General features: G+C 44.9%; 1 protein-coding gene across 6 annotated transcripts in view; it reads left to right on the forward strand.

The window, feature by feature from the left end:
- The first annotated feature begins 7,569 nt into the window (after nt 1-7,569).
- The window catches only part of ASB9 (ankyrin repeat and SOCS box containing 9), a 43,376-nt gene continuing 31,478 nt past the window's right edge, over nt 7,570-19,467 (forward strand). For 5 of the 6 annotated variants that reach the window (XM_062184198.1, XM_062184200.1, XM_062184199.1 and 2 more), the window contains exons 1-2: nt 7,570-7,869; nt 15,522-15,601. In XM_062184198.1, the coding sequence (XP_062040182.1) occupies nt 7,776-7,869; nt 15,522-15,601 (174 nt within the window). In that variant the 5' untranslated portion in view covers nt 7,570-7,775. Of the gene's footprint in view, nt 7,870-15,521; nt 15,625-19,467 lie in introns of those variants that run through there. The other variant, XM_062184203.1, reaches the window with a different exon arrangement.

The following is a 19,467-nucleotide window of genomic DNA, read 5'->3' on the forward strand; positions in this document are numbered from 1 at the left end:
GGAGGTCACTTCCTCCAGTGTGGGAGCTCCCTATTCCGCTGTCTACCACCTAATGCAGCTGACATCTGTATCCCTGTAACTGTCCTCCCAGAGGTCTCTGTGGTGCCCCAAAACCAGTATTTCCCAATACCGGTGCTGCAAAACGCCCGTGCTAAAAGGGACATAATTATCCTTCCCTTTCTAGCGGCACTAGGTGTTCTGACAGGAGTGGGGACAGGAGTAGCTATCCTGGCATATGGTACTACCCAGATATAGCAACTGGCAAACACCTTAAATACGGAGCTACAAAATGTCGCAGCCTCCTTTATAAACCTGCAAGACCAGACTGACTCCCTGGCTGATGTGGCCCTTCAAAACAGAAGGGCACTAGACCTCTTACTAGCAGAAAAAGGGGGAACATGCGTATTTCTGGGGGAACAGTGCTGCTTTTTTACTAACAAATCTGGAGTGGTCAGACACATGGCACAACAACTTAAGGAACACATTGCCAAACGACAACAGGAGTACCAGGGACGGCAAGGATGGGATCTATTTTCCTCTTTTCTCCCTTGGGTACTGCCAACTCTGGGACCCATAATAACTGTAGGGATAATTGTAATGATCGCTCCTTGTGCTCTCAGGCTCATGAAAGATCGAATCCAGGAAGCCTCCAGAGTAGTGGTCAACCAGATGCTTCTCCATCCATACATGCCTGTCCCTGCAGAGCCCCAAGATACCCCCAGCGGGCCCTGTAGACGACGTCCCCAGTCAGCAGGAAGTAGCCAGAGAGACTCATCGTCGCCCCCTTTCCTATCATCAAAAGGTCGGGATGGTAGCTTTGGGATCCGCAAGGAGGGAAGGCCTACACTTCCGGGAATGGAGAGGCCTACTTCCAGGGAAGAAAGTCCTTGTCAAGGTCCCTGCGGGTGCCTAAAGGTCAACCAATGAGGATCAGACCCGCCTCAACCTTTAACCCCCATGTCCTGAATCTATAAAAGGAGCCCTCCCAATCTCTGACGCGTGACTTCCCTGGCTCCCGCTCTGTTGCTCTGTTGGGACCAGGGAACCTCGCCTGGGAGCGGAACCCCAATAAAAGCCTGTGAACTAATCGATTCGTCTACCTGGGAAGATTTGTTACGCTCCGGACACCTTGCAATACTTAATACATACACATGTATATTTTTAAAGATTTTATTTATTTTTTTTTTGAGAGTTAGAGTTATAGACAGTGAGAGGGAGACACAGAGAGAAAGGTCTTCCATCCGATGGTTCACTCCCCAATTGGCCGCAACGGCCGGAGCTGCGCCGATCTGAAGCCACGAGCCAGGCGCTTCTTCCTGGTCTCCCACACGGGTGCAGAGGCCCAAGGACTTGGGCCATCTTCTACTGCTTTCCCAGGCCATAGCAGAGAGCTGGATTGGAAGTGGAGCAGCCGGGACTAGAACCGGCGCCCAGATGGGATGCCGGCACCGTAGGCGGAGGATTAACCTACTGCGCCACAGCACTGGCCCCTATACACAAATATTTTTAAGTGAACTATTTGTGAGTATGTGGTGGACATACCATACATGACCCTTCACCAGGGCTAGAATTAGGGTGAGACAAGTGTAATAAAAAATTTTAGTGGGTGACAAAAAAACTCAGTCATCGAGGTAAAAACTTTAGTGAAATTTTTTTTGATGGGTGGCGGGGGGAGAGGAGAGCAAGTGTCCATTCATTGGTACACTCTCAAACTGCTCACAACAGCTGGGACCAGGCAGGACTGAAACTGGGAGTTGGGAACTCAATCCACATCTCCCGTGTGAGTGGCAGGAACCCAATTACTTGAGACTCACTGCTGCCTCCCAGGGTCTGCATTGGTGGGAAGCTGAAGTCAGGAGCCAGAGCCAGGCACTCAGATACAGGAAGTAGGCATCTTAACTGATGTCTTAACTGCTAGGCCAAACACCTGTCCCTAGTGCAATGTTTAAAAAAATCAATGCTGGGACTGCCATTGTGGTACAGTGGGTTAAGCCACATCCCACATCAAAGTACTGGTTCAAGTTCCGGCTGCTCCACTTTCAATTCAGCTCCCTGCTAATGTGCCTGGGAAAACAGCAGAAGATGGCTCAAGTGTTTGGCCTCCTGCCACCCAGGAGACACAGATGGAGTTTCTGGCTCCTGGCTTCTGCCTGGCCCAGCCCTGGCTGGTGTGGGCATGTGGAGAGTGAACCTGTGGTTGGAAGAACTCTCTGCCTCTCTCTGTCTCTCTGTATCTGTCTCTCTGTCTTGGTCATTCTGCCTTTCAAATAAATAAAATAAATCCTTTTTTAAAAAGTTAATATTAAGGCAAAAAGCCCAGGATAGCCAAAATATCAAAATTTTTGATAAAGACATGCTGTTGCTTTCTAAAAAAATGTACATTAAGCCATTTATATAAAATTCAAAAATATACAAAAGCTAACATTACATTTAATGATGCACATATATATTGTGAAACTATAACAACTAGCAAGAGGATGACAAACAAAATTCGGAGCAACAATTACTGGAGGGGAGGCCACACAAAGGACTTTAAAATGTAGGTCTTGGTCTATTTCTTAAGCTGGCCGATGGTGTATACTTCAGCTGATCTTCTTTAAGATAATCAATTTCTTCATCTGCTCCTATTTGGCCACTAACTGTTCCCTTGTGGGTTCTGGTGATCGATCAGCAATAAATCAGGAGGGTCACCAAATGGATTATCAAAAAGCAACTGATATGGTACAAAGTCCTTATCAGCAAAGGCCTCATTAATTTTCTTAACTATGCCCATGGCTCCATCACCTTGCTAAACGCTGTATGAACACCATGAAGGTAATCTAGATTTTCTCCTGTAGTAATCAGAAATGGAGACCCATGCTGATCACTGCCATTGTTCACCATGGACACAGTGCTTTTCTTCTTGTGTTTAATTCTTGCCACCTTTTCCTCCTCAAAAAAGCTTGCCTGATCATCATACAATTGACCAAAAACAGACTCTCTTCCACGACCAGTGCCTGTAAGATCACCAGTCTATATGGTAAAATCCCTCTGTACATTGTGAATAAGGCAATAATCATAATATTTTATTTTGCAAAACTTCAAGAAATTCAAGCAGGCTGTTGGAGAATCTTGACTATTAGGTTTCAGTTGTGTTTCTTGTGTGCACTTCTGGGCTTTCGCGCGGCTGCTCCTTGGTGTAGAGGTGGATGACGCCATCACCCAGGGTGGTCTCCAGTGGAACTGCCAAGGCACCAGCTCCTCACTTGTTTGTTTTACAACCTGCATTACTGTGCAATGAGAAGAGTGTTTCCAACCAGCCCACGGTTCCAGGACACGTGGCAGTATTTTTTTAATTTATTTGACAGGTAGAGTCATAGACAGTGAGAGAGAGAGAGACAGAAAGGTCTTCCTTTTCTGTTGGTTCACCCCCCAAATGGCTGCCACGGTCGGAGCTACACCAATCTGAAGCCAGGAGCCAGGTGCTTCCCCTGGTCTCCCATGCGAGTGCAGGGCCCAAGCACTTGGGCCATCCTCCACTGCCTTCCCGGGCCACAGCAGAGAGCTGGCCTGGAAGAGGAGCAACCGGGACAGAATTCGGTACCCCAACCAGGACTAGAACCCGGGGTGCTGGTGCTGCAGGCGGAGGATTAGCCTAGTGAGCTGAGGTGCTGGTCCAGCAGTTGGGTTTATGAGGAATAACAACGGTGTGTGAACAGATTGGGCCATGTGGGTTTTATATATACTGGTTTTCTAACCGCAGAACTTGCATTAACTTTTTCAATTTGGTGCAAAATGTGTTTATATTCCACTGAACACTTCTTAGTGTGAGAAGTCAGACATGGCCGCATCACCACTATCCAATATATATCCAGATTTGTTTCCACAGTTGTGCCTTTGAAGTCTTTTCTCTCTTGTTCCATCATTCAGGATCCAATCACAGGTCGTACATTGGATTTTGTTATCAAATCTGTTCTCTTTTAATCTAGAAAGCTTTCCCTCCTGGGGCTGACGCTGTGGTGTAGTGGGTAAAGCCAGAGCCTGGCCAGCGCTGCAGCTCAATAGGCTAATCCTCTGCCTGTGGAGCCGGCACACTGGGTTCTAGTCCCGGTCGGGGCGCCGGATTCTGTCCCAGTTGCTCCTCTTCCAGTCCAGCTCTCTGCTGTGGCCTGGGAGTGCAGTGGAGGATGGCCCAAGTCCTTGGGCCCTGCACCCGCATGGGAGACCAGGAGAAGCACCTGGCTCCTGGCTTCAGATCAGCGCGCGGCGCGCCGGCCACAGCAGCCATTGTGGGTTGAACCAACAGAAAAGGAAGACTTTTCTCTCTGTCTCTGTCTCTCTCTCACTGTCCACTCTGCCTGTCAGGGAAAAAAAAAAGTCAGAGCCTGCAGTGCCAGCATCCTATATGGGCGCTGGTTCCAGTTCCAGCTGCTCCACTTCCGATCCAGCTCTCTGCTATGGCCTGGGAAAGCAGAGGAAGATGGCCCAGGTCCTTGGGCCCCTGCACCCATGTGGAAAGACCCAGAAGAAGCTCCTGGCTCCTGGCTTCGGATCGGCACAGCTCTGGCCATTGCGGCCATCTGGGGAGTGAACCAACGGAAGGAAGACTGCTCTCTCTGTCTCTACCTAGCTCTCTGTAACTCTGTCTTTCAAATAAATAAAATAAAATCTTTAAAAAAGATTTAATTATTTGAAAGACAGAGTTACAGAGAGGTAGGGTGTGAGAGAATTTTCCATCCTCTGGTTCACTCCCCAAATGGCCGCAACAGCCAGAGCTGGGCCGATCTGAAGCCAGGAGCCAGGAGCTTCTTCCGGGTCTCCCACATGGGTGCAGGAGCCCAAGGACTTGGGCCATCTTCCTCTGCTTTCCCAGGCCACAGCAGAGAGCTGGATGGGAAGAGGAGCAGCTGGGACTTAAATCACCTTTACCCACTATGCCATAGTGCTGCTCCCCGATGTGTACTTTTTTATGATATGCATTTTCTGTTAAATTTTTAAAGACTCCTCATATGCACATATTTCAAAAACCTTTTGCACCGAACAAACTTATTTTTCATGCCATTTTTCATGAACTTGTTGAAGCGCTCTTGTACTGCTCGACAAAGTAGGGATGAGTGACTGCTCTCTAAAGCAGCGATGTCAGAGAGCTCAGCACGCAGAGGCGGTTACACAACAACAGCCAAAGCAGATAGGCTTTTTGCCCGAGAAGCTGAGATTCCAAATCATCACAGAGGATGCGTACCTTTCAGATGTTAAGGCTTTTCTGTTAGAAAAATTGCCGGTTGGAATAGTAACAGCTTTCAGCTCCTAGGCTCATTTTGATGGCTTGAAAAGTGACTTGAGGTTTCCCAAGGCCTCAGGAGGAAAGCATCTGATAACCCATGGGTAAGGTGTACCTGGGACATCTAACTGAGGGCTGGGGGAGAGGCTCCACTCATGAGAATTCTGTGCATGGCAAGACATGGCTGTGGCCTTACCACCTGCTGCAAGCAATCATTTTCTTTTCTCACCTAACCTGGGCCAAGTTCACTGAATATCCAGACACGTGCAATGATGCTCACAAGGGCTGATTAGACATTGGTATAATTGCTCTCTCTCTCTCATGGGTCTTGCTAAGCCACCCCAATTCTCCATAATCACAGTCCACATGGTCCAGTTTTATCCTAGTCATTAGTGTATAGATTCCCTCCCAGGTAAGAGGGTAACCACCTGGACATCATTATTGTAATATTGGCACTCACATTTGAATGTGGAAAGAAAAAAATCTCAGCTTGAAATTTAATTAAAAGAAAATAAAGAAGCTATACTACGGAGATTTTCCTGGGATAAAACGGTAATAGTTTCAAGCTTCCCCAGTGTGCTCCTCTGTTGAACTCCTTCTTATCTAGTCTATGTTGGAAGCAAATTTCTCAGTGTCTGCCAAACACAGGTTTATCGTTCTTCAACTCTTTCCTGTTGGAGTGGTGAAAAAACTGCATGGCCTTCTTCATTAATTCTGCAAAGATGGAGGGCAATTTGGTAGTGTTTATCCGAGTTTCAAATGAGCCACCTCTTTTTTTTTTTTAACACCAAATTTGTGTTCAGATAATGAATGATAGATTCACCTGCAGTTGTCAGAAAGAATACAGAGAGATCACCCATATTGTTTGCTGGTTTTCCCCAGTGGTACCTTTTTGCAGAAGTATAGCACAATATCATAACTGGGACACCGACATTCATACAATCCACCGGTCTTACACACTCATTGGTTTGTGTGTCTACAGTTCTCTCTGCTATATCACATGTGTATGAGTATACTCTTGACTCAGTATTTCCACTCCTAGGAATCTCCCAAAAATTGCATATGTGCACAAAGCCATATGTACAAAAACATGGTCTTCAGTACTTTTGTAAGTACTAAAAGACATGGTAACACAGTGCTTCCATTATTAGTGGAATAATCAGATACTTTGGCATATTATGGAATGCTAGGCAGCACTAACTAAAGAAACAGCAAAGCTATATACACTGAAATGGAAAGCTCTCCCAGAGCAAATCAGGGTAAAAAGCATAGAACCAAAGGTTACTGCAATTACATTTCATGGAAAATAGAAGGGGATAAGTGTGCATACTCATGTGCACACAAATGAATTTAAAATAAGAAAGCCTCTTCCAATAGTAACAGTGGTTACCAAATGTTCCAACTGAGAACCCATGAATTGAAAACCTTTGGCGTTAAAATAACTCTGCGACCATTGCACAGCCAGACTGTGTTTGAGACTAACTCAGAGCCTTACCCCGCTGGCGAGAAAACTCCTCCTCTGCCTGAAGAAGAGGAGCAATGGGAGTGGAGGGGTGGCCGTCCGTCTGGATGAAGCAGCACCCAGGGGTATGGGGAAACTGGGTTTATCTGAAAAGGCAGATACAGAAGAAGAAAAAAAAACACTTTGTACCGGCAAGCTGACGACTGCTTAACAACAACAACAACAACAACAACAACAACACAGTTTGAAAAAATAACAATAGAAAGCGAGGAGGTTTTTTCCACATCCCCTGCCACCCAGCAGCCCATGCATGCAGTTGCAAGGCTTCATTATTTACTCAGAAGTTAATACCAAATATGTGGAGGAGGGGTGCAGGAGGACATTCAGTGAAATCCCTGCGGGTAAAAGGAAGAAGACAGACGTGCTTCCCAAACGCCCGGTTCCGTAACATATAGACACATTTCCCAATAAGAAACTCCCAGCAAAATTGAAACCACATGTGCAGATGGCCAGGGTGTGCAGTGCGTGTTACTGTGCAAGCAGTCCAGCAGGGCTGCTGCAAAACCAGCCTTCTCAGCTCTTGGTGCTGGGCTTGTCTCAACAACAAGAAACCCCCACGTAACAAACGGATCCCGGGAGGGGGGTCAAGGTTGCAGCCTGAGAGCTGTTTCCTTCACCCCCACCCTGCTCCCCTCGCTTTCCCAAAGTTACAAAGTGTGAGTTTCCTTCCTGATAAACTCCAAGGCTTTCTCACCGATTGGTCTCAGTTTTGGAAAGGACGTGACATCAGCAAGTTTGCAGACTTGGGGCTGGGGGGCTGCTGTGGGCTCTGGCTGGCGTCCAGCCGGCGAGGTGGAGTGTGTGCGTGCGTGGGCGTGCGTGCCTGTCTGCCTGACCACAGGTAGCGCTCCGAGTGCCATGCCGGAGAGCCTGAGCAGAACGTGTGCTGTTCGGCCAGCCACAGAACTGGGAGTTCCCGGGAGCAGGGGGAACATGGAATTTGGACTTTACTGAGCAACTGGAGCGTGGCCCTTGCTGGCCCGGGAAAGCACCATGGATGGCGAACAAGGGGGCAGGATCGGCAGCAAGCCCCCGGGGCTAGAAGGCTCTCCTGACGCTAGGCTGCTTGCAAACCCATTGATGGGGGGTGAGTTGCTGGGGCCGGGAACCGGAGCGTGGGAGGTTGGCTCCTGTGCTTAGGAGAGAGCAGAGGAAAGGGCCGGGCGGTTTCAGTCGCTCTGTCCGAGGTGGGTCTGTGGGGAAGTTACTGGACAGACGGCTCTGGCCAGCGGCTACATATCCCTTACACTGGTGTTCAAACGTGTACAGCTCTCTACCTCTCTGTGCAGAGTCCGCGGAGGACACGGCTTTCGTTCTCACAGGTTTTTCTCCAGTAAACACTTCAGCTCCAGGGAATCATTCCTTCTGAGTCAATGCAATTAGTTGCAGGTTTAAATTGACTTATAAATAGGAAAATTTTAAAGCCAAAACCTTCTTTGTGTGAAAAAGTCTTTGGTATTTGGTATTTAGGTGGGACTGGATTTATAAATGATGATCAAATGTTGATTGAATCATTTTAAAAGGCTTTTTTTTTAAAGCCTTTCGAGAGATGTCTTAGCGGTATGATTCTCACCTGCTGTCGTTCTTAATGGATGGAGGCCCACACATAAAGACACTGTCACACTCATATGAGCATCCAGCAGGTGCCTGTTGGCTGGCTGGATTCCAAGAAATGGGTCTAAGCATTGAACAAGGCATGATTATATTAAACAGCACGGTAGACAGCCCATAACATTTGTTGATCAGAGGGATAATAAAAAAGTTAGACCTTATTAATCTCCTACTGTACAGGTACTCAAAGGGAAAAAACCTGGAAGAAATAAAATAACAAATGCCTTCCCTTTGACTGAGCCAACAAACCTGCTCATTTGTACATTATTGAGCACAAATTTGGAAAGAAGAGCAGCATCAAAACTCATTTTTAAAAAAGAATTTGGTTAATATATTTTAAAAGCAGCAAACCAATTATTTGGAAAGAATCAGTAATTTGGTTGACTCCTGCATGATTATTTTACTGCTAAGTATTTTACTTATTTTTTTTTCCACATAAGAGGCACTAGCCACTTTTCACTGGGGTTTCTAAAGATCCTGAGCCAACCCTGATTGGAGCGGGCTGGGTGGGTGATGGTGGACGGGTGTTACCCTCAAAAGGATGGCGTTTAGAAAGTGAGCACGTTGTTTCAGCTACCATGTAGAGTCTTAGGGAGTGTGGACAAGTCTGGAGGCATGCAGCTGGCTAGTGAAGCTTTAAAGGGCTTCAGGAGGCAGGGAATTGGGAGCTGTGCATTCTGGTGTGGACTTGGCAATAATGAGAGCTGTAAGTAGATCTGGTAGCCACAGGATACATTGTAATGGGGTTTTAGGAGATTGTCCACTAACCCACTGGTTCTCAAACTCCCACGTGCCACAGCATTACCTGGAAGGTTTGGTAAAATGCAGGTAATACAGCATCTGATGATGGGATGCAGCTGGGGCGAGGCCTGAACTGTGCAGCCACAGCAAGCTCCCAGGGGCTGCTCATGGCACTGGTCGGGGCCCACGCGTAGAGAACCACTGCACTAGTTGCAGGATGGAGCTTCCATTTGGATTACACTTTGGAAATAACAGAGAAAGAGTGAGAATTTCTTGGGAAAGAGAAATGAGACTCTTGCTGCTTCATTAAATATTAGGGTTAAAGGAGGGAAGGCAGCCGAAATGGTAACCTTTGCAAGTCTAAATTAGCGTCAGCTAAGGGAGCTCCATAAGCAGGAGATCGGGGAGATGTGTGGAGGACGGGGAGTTTTGTCTCACACCTGGAAGTGCCCAGGGGGTGGCTGCTCACCAGCTGATGCTGTACTGAGGCTTGGGAGTGAGCGCGGTTGCAAGCTGGGAACCTCCGAATGCTCTGCAGAGGGCATGTGAGCGAAACTCGGGGAAGAGAAATTGTCTGATGGCCAGGAGCCGAGAGCTAAGGACAGAGCTCTGAAACAGACCTCCAGTCAAGGAAACAGGATCAGGGAGTCGGACAGGGAAGCTGGATGAAACTGCAGATGTTGTAATTCCACAGCGACTAAGGAAAGAGAAGCTTTGGAAGAAGTGCAGATCCCAAGGATAGAGGCCCAGGCACGTCTGCTCTCTCACCTCCTTCTCACCTGACTGGCAACTCCTAGTCATCTTCCACACCTAGTGCAGCCACTGCCCCCTCGAAGCTCTCCCAGACTTTTCTCCTCCCCGTGCAAGTGGAGTCATTCTCTTCCTGCTTCGCAGGAGTCCTGCCTCTTGGGCAAAACCTCACTTATAGCTGGTTGTAATTGTTTAGACACCTGAAGTCTTGACCTTCATGAAGGATGGAATGTGGAGCACTCAGAATTCAGTTTCCAAGCAGCTGGGCTGAGAAAGCCGGCTCAAGTGAAGCATGTCCCCTGGCACGAGGCCAGCTGCGAGGGCCCATGGGGCCCAGGGATGGTTCGTGGTAGGCAGCTTTGCCCGTCCCACCTCTACCTGCAGGGTTTCCTCCTCTGGAGACTGGGAGGAAAGGTTATGAAGATGGGCAACTGGCTCTTTGTAGAGACTTAATACTTGACCCTCCTGTTCCAGGTGCAGGGAAAATAGGTCTTTTTTCCTGCTAAAGGTACTGCGTTAATGAGTTGAATTGTGTCCTCCAAAAAGATATGCTGATACCTCGTCCTCCCTGTAGTTCTGAATGTGACCTTTATTTAGACAACAGGGTTCTTGCGCATGTGATTAGTTAAAACGAGGTTGTAACTGCAGTGAGATGGGTCCTTAATCTCACATGACTGGTGTCCTTCTAAGACAAGGAGAGGAGACCCACAGGGGAATGCTGTGTGATGACAGAGGAAGATATTGGTGTGAAGCTTCTATAAGCCAAGGAGCACCAAGAATCAATGGCCATTGCCAGACGCTCCAATGGATGAAGAAGGTCATCCCTAGAGCCTTTGGGAGAGCCTGGTGCTCTGGCACTTTGCTTGCAGACTTCCATCAGCCCTCTGGCCTCTAGAACTGCAAGACGATAGCTTTCTGTTGTTGGAAGCCACCCAGTTTATGGCAACCCTAGGAAACAATTCATACCCACTTTAGAATCTTTGGAAAATGCATTGAAGTTATCCTTTAAACTAGTGCCCATAATTCCACCGAGTAGGAAGCCACTGTTCCCATGTTTAGTGTCTATCGTTTGGATTTTACCTGCAGATTTGTACCTGCAGAGAAATTTCTTTGCTGACAAAATTGAGCCCACTCCCCTGAGAGTGTTCATGTTTAAACAGAAGGCAGGCAAGAACAGGCATTGCAAAGGAAAAATTTCATTCTTTTATGGTGGAATTTTTGATATTGGGCACCTTGGCAGGGGTGAGTTTTCTGGAGGAAAACTGCCTGTTCAGACAGAATGGGTGTTAATGAGAAATCCCTGTTTAGATACACACACACACACACATACATATATATGGGGGGCAGGAGAGGGAGAGAGGAGAGCAGAGGCTGGGTGAAGGAACCAGATAAATGATTGCAATGGAAAGGATGAACTTGCCCAGAAACTGCCTCAGTGGGCCTTGTTGTTTGCCTATTTTCTGATTGTGAGCCTGTGTTTCTTTCTTTCTCCTCCTTTTGTTTGTCCTGGAATCAAACAAAGTCTCCTCTAACTGTAAACATAGCACCTAGATCCTTGCCAGTGTTGGTTCATTACAATGTATCCACCGCTTACCGTGTTCCAAAGGCTAAAAGCAAATGATCTTGCCCTCTCAGAGCAGCTCAACCTGGCTTCTGTCCCCTTGACCTTGCAAAAATGTTTCCCAGGATGGATAGATTTCTGTCGTTGCACAGCATTCACTGGGACTCTCCGAGCCTTGTTAATAGCTTCTCTCAGAATGTACCAATTAGTGCATTTTAAATCTCTTCTGAAATAATGGATATTTTAAAAAATCATTCCAGAAATTGCACGAAATATGAAATGGCAGCCTTCCTAATGTGCTACAGGTTTGATAGAGACACAATTTAAAAGAAAAATAAGTTTAATGGCGCTAATTGGAGGATTTGTGGAGTGGTTTCATTATAAGAATCCCTGCCTCACTTTAAGCAAGAGCTATACTATTGGATCCATGGCATTGCCACTGACCTCATTTGGCATCCATTTTTGGGCAGCAAAACCAATGGACCATGGTTGAACAAGTGTTGGAAAAGAATCTTCAGTATTTGCCAGATGGCTTCGATGATGTGTTATATAGATAGAGATAATGACCCTTGAGTTTCAAAGACTGTGGTGCTGTCAGTGGCAAAGGGTACTGTGCCCTTGTGTCTCCGCTTCATCCATCCGTCTATTATGGGCGTCATCTATGTTCTGACAGGAAAGTAGGTCCCTTTCCTGTTTATTCTGCTCACTCCAGCTGCAAGTTAGTAGGAGAGGCAGTTGAAGCTGCTTCTGGGTTTAACTGTGCATGAGCTGAGCCTGTAGCTCATTGACTGCTTGGGGTGCGGACTCTGGAAAACCCTGGAGCAGCATTTCCCGGGTCCTGCCAGGCAGACCCTCCTTCGTACACATCTCAGCTCTCTCTTCAGTGTTTCCGGAACTGAAGAGAGTGTGTGGACTAATCCATGTTCCAAATTATGATGTTTGCTGTATATACAAGGGGACTTAGAAAGTTCTTGGAAAATGTGCATTGCTTTCAATTCCACTTTCCCTCTAATGTTTTGAAGCATGTGCGTGTGTGTGTGAGTGCGTGCACATTCAGTCTATGCTCTGTGAATGTTAGGAAAATGTTGACATCTGTTATCAATATTTTAAATTTTTACACAATCATTAAATTGTTCTGAGACCTGCTGATGCTAAAGTCCTTGTTTAAATTTGAGATGGAGTTAGTCTTCACAAAGACCTATGCTTTTCATCTGGACAGAAGCAGAGGCATACCATGACAGGCTTAAAAAACCTTAGACTAAAATGACTTTAAGTTACTAGGGGAAGCTTCCTGCATTGTTGGTGGGAATCTTAAGTGGTTCAGCCACTTTGTAAAACAGTCTCAAAAGGCTAAACACTGTATTACTGTATCACACAACAATTTCAATCTTATGTGTATAAAGAAGAGAATCGGAAGCATACATCCACCTAAAAATTTGTATATTAATTTTGTAAAAGTATAATAGCCAAGAAGTGGAAGCAACACAAATTTCCATCAACTTATGAGTGAATAAATAAAATATGGTCCATCCATATAAACTATATTATATGGCCAAACAAAGGCTGAAATATTCATACAAGCTATGGTGTGGATGAACATTGAAACATGCTAACTGAAAGAAGCCAGTCACAAAAGGGCACATTGTATGGCCCCATTTACATGAAATGCCCAGAATACGCATGTCCAAAGTGACAGAAAGTAGATCAGTGGTTGCCAGGGGCTGGGAAAGTGGGAATGTGGAGTGACTGCGAATGGGTATTTGAGGTGATAGAAATATTTTTAAATTGATTGTGCTGTTGGTTGTTCAACTCTGTGAATATATTGAAAACCACTGAATTATAGATTTTAAATGGGTGAATTGTATGTTTGTGGATTAGATCTCAATAAAGATGTTAGCTAGCCAGCTATGCAGATATTAGCACTGTCAGCATCCTACCAAGCGTACCACAGCAACATTTTATTTCTCAGAGACACTGGCTGTCTCTGCTTTGTAAATGCCACATTCTGCAGGGATGCAAAGCCTCAGGTAGACTTTGTTTTGCTCTTGGAGAATTTTATCATTATTTATTTGCCCTGAATAAAGGGCGTCATTGTTGCATAATGAATGAGCAGAAAGTAAGCACCGTTTTTTTCTGCATTTGATAATATAATTGTACCATTTTTGTGAAATCTGAACAGAGTTACACTTTAGGACCTCAGCTAGCTTCCTGGATTATTTAGACTGTCAACTCCAATAATCTTAGAATGCTTAAAGAAAGGTTGGGGAGTGTGGCAGCTAGATTGCTTAGCAGCTGAGCACTTGGAAGGAGAAATGGATTAATCATCACACATATGGTGATCCATTAAGGTACATTTGCAAATCTATTTAAAACTGATTTTCAAAAGCTTTCTCCATTTGTGGCTCCTTCTTGTCACTTCAGATTTTGTGTGAATTGTATTTTGCATTATCAGTACCAACAGAGTGGAACTAGTTGTCCTTTTAATTCTAATTTGGAGGTCAGTCTTGCCATACGGTAGTTTGGATTTTAAAGTCCAAGCTCCAGGAGCAGCAGTTTTCCCGAGGGAAATGGGAACCTTGGAGAATGCTGTGGTGACACTGAGTATCTATTGCTGTGAGGTCTTGGAGGTGGGAGAAGCCATGTCAGTCAAGGTGCCTTACCTCAAGACCTCAGCTGCCCAGGAGGGAAAGCATTAAGTGGGCAGAGTGTGGTGTGGGTGGGCTCATCCCACTTCCTCTTATGTATTGATGCTTCCTGAGTCCATCTGGAAGGATACTCATTTGATCCCTGGGACAGATTTTCCAGGGCATTGGTGGCCTCAGGTGGCAGGCAAGTCTCAGCCAACACTCGTATATACAAGGTGTTCTGCCCTCCTCCTTCCTGGGCTTTTGGTAAGGTCTTCGTAGCTGCCCTGGTGCTCCAGGTCTTCTCAGCTTTGAGGAGCTATTAGCTATCATGCAAGGCGTAAGTGGTATGAAGCCAGGCTGCCTTGTTTGTACTTGTATGTCGTGTGTGTACCAAAGTGGGCAGAGTGAGCGCTGCTGCGGGCAAAGGCAAGCCTGCTCACATTTTGATGTTCTGCATCTATTGTTCTGGAACTTGGATGCAGTGTGAGATAAGAGAAAATCAGACCTACGTCACATTCACTTACATCCACACCCAATGAGAGAGAGAGAGAGAGAGAGAGAGAGAGAGAGAGAGAGAAACCTAACATTTAATGTGTTGAGATAGGGTTTACAGGCTTCTTTTCTGAGAATCTCTATCCCTTCCATATGGTCATAGAATAAGTTTGTTGATTTTAAATAGCAATGATTATGGACTATAGTCAAGACTGTTTGATATTAGAGCAGAGTAATCATAGTAGCTAATATGTATTGAGCCGCGGCTAAGTACATTGCTACTCCCATTGTACAGAGAAGGAAACTGAGGCCCAGAGCTTGTCCAGAAGAGGTCAGGTGGGTCTGAACTCAGAGCTTTCTCTTCACTACATGGCATGCTGCCTTTGGCGGTAAATAATATCCCTGCTTCAAGGTCAGACTGAATTCTGATTTGTGGTTAATATTGGGACAGGAAACAATCCATAAATAGATATGGTCCTGTTTAGATTTGATTCCAAACCTAATGATGTATGTAATTACATGATTACTGCTATTAGTATATGGCAGTGATTACTGAGATGCCAACGTTTATTTCATGCAGGAAACTAGACTGGCAACCACAGCTTAATGCACTAGCGCTGGTAATTAGTGAAGCTCTCACTTAACTAAATGGGTCATTTGCCTTTGAAGCCAGCATGCAAATACAAGTAGAGTAGTCTGTCTGTCACCCACTCTGCCTCTTTTGTCCTCAGTTGAGGCATTGGCTGTAGTTGTTTCTTGAGCTATCCATATATTTCAAATAAACTGCACAAGAAACACTGACAGAGGGGAGACGTGCTGAAGTTCTGATGGAAGTTCTGGTTGAATGACTCCAATGTCTCCATCTGGGACCCATGAGGCTCTTGTGGCTGGACAAGGATGAGCCTCTGGGCCTCACTGCATTAGCAGGATGTAACGCATTGCTCTGTTTCCATGCAGATGTTGTGTCTGATTGGTCTCCTGTCCATGAAGCTGCGATCCATGGACGTGTGCTCTCTCTGAGGAACCTCATCAGCCAGGTAGCTTTCTGACAAACAAAATGGTAAATATTAAGTACATCCTATTGCTGTACCACTCTAAGAGGAAAATCATCGCTTCACAGTAAGATACAAATTTCCTCTTCAACAAAATGAGGTGCATCGTGTCCCACACAAGCAGTTGTTTCTTTGGAGACTGGCATAATACCAGAATGTAATGCAATGATAGGCACATAGCAGGTTATTCGCTACCTGCCTGTTGAATGAATGACCTGCAAGTTAGTGTATTTACATCGCCTCACTTGATTCAGTAGACTGTGTCTTAAAAAATAGCATGTATGACAGTGGCTCTCTGGTGGCTTTTGACAATGTCTGCAGCCGTTTTTGGTTGTCACACTGGGGAGGTGGGTGAGAATGGCTTCTAGTGGGCAGAGACCAAGGATGCTGCTCAGCATCCTCCGGTGTATTGGACAGCCCTCTGCATCCAAAATGATTCAGCCCCAAATGTCAGCAGTGCTGCTTCAAAAACTCTCATGTAAAATAAAGACTTAAAAATGTCTTTTTGTCAATATGCAGTTGTAATTTCAAAGACATTTTCAGTTCTGCTAAATCCCCAGTTGACAGTAGCTCTGAACAGTTCAATTTTTGTTTCTCTGCTCTTCAGGTGTAATTTTTTTAAAAATTTATTTATTTGACAGGTAGAGTTACAGACAGTGAGAGAGACAGACAGAGAGAAAGGTCTTCCTTCCGTTGGTTCACCCCCCGAAATGGCAGCTACTGCCGGAACTATGCCTATCTGAAGCCAGGAGCCAGGTGCTTCTCCTGGTCTCCCATGGGGTGCAGGGCCCAAGCACTTGGGCCATCCTCCACTGCACTCCCTGGCCACAGCAGAGAGCTGGACTGGAAGAGGGGCAACCGGGACTAGAACCTGGTGCCCATATGGGATGCCGGCACCACAGGCAGAGGATTAACCAAATGAGCCACTGCACCGGCCCCTCTTCAGGTGTAATTTTGAGTACACATTGATTTGAGTTTTGCTGGTTGGAAATTACTGGAGTCCTAAGCAAAGGCATTTTTAAGGGAGACGTTTAAGTGACCATTCAGAATCCTAGCAGTTTTGGTCTCAAAATTCTGCTCTCTGAAAAGACTATGTAGATCTTTTAAGTTAGAGCTCTTAGCCTTTTCTGTACCAAGAACCTCTTTGGCAGTCTGGCAGTGTCCATGAACCACAGCTCAGAGTCAAGTTTCAAATGTATAAAATACAGTGTGCACGAAACATATCAAAATAGTAAAACATAATAATATATGGGCTTTAAAAGTAATTCCTTAACTAAGAATACTAGTGGTGATTCTAATAATTACTGTACTTTCCAGCTAAGATAAGCATACATTTTGAGATATTTTGGGTTTGTGCAACCATCATGATATAATAAAAACATCTGTGATTACTGTGTTGCTAGTCCTATTCACTGCTGCTATTACTGTGGTTTGTTATGTAATATTTGAAGGGCATGCTAAATTTCATGTAGAATTTAGTAAAAAAATATGCTTTTTTAAAAAGTCCAATTTCGGGGCTGGTGCTGTGCTGTAGTAGGTTAAGCAGCTGTCTGCAGCACTGGCATCCCATATGGGTGCCGTTTCAAGTCCTGGCTGCTCCTCATCCGATCCAGCTCTCTGCTATGGCCTGGGATAGCTGTAGGAGATGGCCCAGGTGCTTGGACCCCTGCACCCCGTGGGAGACCCAGAAGAAGCTCCTGGCTCCTGGCTTCGGATCGGCCCAGCTCTGGATGTTCTGGCCATTTGGGGAGTGAACCAAAGGATGGAAGACCTCTCTGTCTGTAACACTGCCTCTCAAGTAAATAAATAGATCTTTTAAAAGAAATTCCAATTTCATGACCCTGTCTAAATTAAGAAATCCTCCTATATGAAAACAGTTTGCAAAGAAAAATTTTGTGTTATCATAAGCCACTATCTTTTAAACTGTTTTATGATAGCACAAGCCTATTACCCAAAGAAATATAGATTATATATATATATATGCTAGCTAAAAGAAGTTACGCTGCTTCTCAGATAAAGTGGAAAATTTACCTTATTTTATGTGACAGAAATGATCATTGCAGCTTTCATACGTCACTTGTTAAGGTAGACAGATACCATTTATAGTCTTTATTTATGTGTTGGCTGAATACCAGCCAGAACCGTGTCTTTAGGTAAGTTCTATCCCATTATTCGAGTTATCTTCTTGCAACCTCAGTTTCCACCTTCATAAAATGAACAACCTCGTATCTGCCTGATTCAGTGCACCCCAAAACTTAGTAGCCAAATTGCCTCAACATTCAGTGACATAATACAGCACCATTATTTCTTGCTAGTGAGTGTTTGGGTCAGCTGACATGGCCTGGACACGGCTCCATGCCATGTATTGGGTCCAGCTCTGTTGCACATCTCTTATCCTGTGTGACTACTGCTAGCTGAGGAAAAGGGAAAAGGCTGAAACATAGAAAGGCAAGCCCGACCCTGTAAGAATACTTTAAAGCTTTGCTTATGTCACATCCACTAACATCCCACTGATCAAAGCAAGTCATGTGACGAAGTCCAAAGTCACAGTTTGAAGAAGTATATTTTGCCAACTATGAGATCATAGAGAGGATATGAATGTATTACATTACTAAAGGAGAATAAAGAATTGAAACCAAAAATTCAGTCTATTATGTTAACTTATATGGGTTTGAATGAATTAACTGAGGTAACGACATCTGTGAATCACCTAGCAACTGTCATCACAAAAGATATCTAGTTTCTTTTTACAATAAATGTAGCACTTAGGATAATCAAAGAATAGTGAAAAACACTTGGTAAATTAAATAAGCATATTTTAGTAAGGTGAATAGATACAAACTTCAAACTTCTATAAAAAAACAAAGAGAAAATTATATATAAAAATTGTCATTAGGTCCAAAAAAGGGGAGAAACTGAATCCAGAAATATTTATTCTTTTGGATAATAGCTATTCTGACGCGGTGAGGTGATATCTTGTTGTAGTTTTGATTTGCATTTCCCTGATGGCTAGTGATGTTGAGCATTTTTCATATAGTAGTTAGACATTTGTATTTCTTCTTTTGAGAACTCTCTGTTCATCCTTTGCCCATTTCTTAACTGGATTCTTTTTTTTTTGGTTGAGTTTTTTGGGTTGCAGATATATTTTGGATACTAATCCCTTTGTCAGAAAGATAGCTTGCAATCTCCCATTCTGTTGGATATCTCTTCACCCTATTGGTTCTATATCATGGCTTCACAATGACATAATCCTGGATGATTTTTGAAAGTAACAATGCTTGGACCTCATCCCAGATATCCTTATTTGGCTCAGGAAGGTCTCATGTAATGATATTTTTAAAAAATTCATTTATTTGAGAGGTAGAGCTATAGACAGAGGGGGAGAGACTGAGAAAAGGTCTTCCACCTGCTGGTTCACTCCTCAAATGGCCACAAGAGCTGGAGCTGGGCTGATCTGAAGCCAGAAGCCAGGAGCTTCTTCCGGGTCTCCCATGTGGGTGCAGGGGCCCAGGGACTTGGGCCATCTTCTACTGCTTTCCCAGGTCATAGCAGAGAGCTGGATGGGAAGAGGAGCAGCTGGGACATGAACTGGTGCCCATATGGGATGCGAGCTCTGCAGGTGGAGGCTTAGCCTAATAAGCCACAGTGCTGGTCCCTGCATTGATATTTTTAAAAGGTTCTCCAGAACCACTGTGTTTTGAAAACAAAAGCCCACTTTGGAAGTTGTAGGAGATCTTGAGGCATTTGACACAAAAGGAATAATACGAGAAAAGAACAAAACGACTGGTAGGTTAATTAAAGTGAACTTGTTCATCAGAAGTTAATATTAGAAAAGTGAGGAAGCAAGCCAC

This window comes from Lepus europaeus, chromosome X (assembly GCF_033115175.1).
Source record: "Lepus europaeus isolate LE1 chromosome X, mLepTim1.pri, whole genome shotgun sequence".
Taxonomy (NCBI): Eukaryota; Metazoa; Chordata; class Mammalia; order Lagomorpha; family Leporidae; genus Lepus; species Lepus europaeus.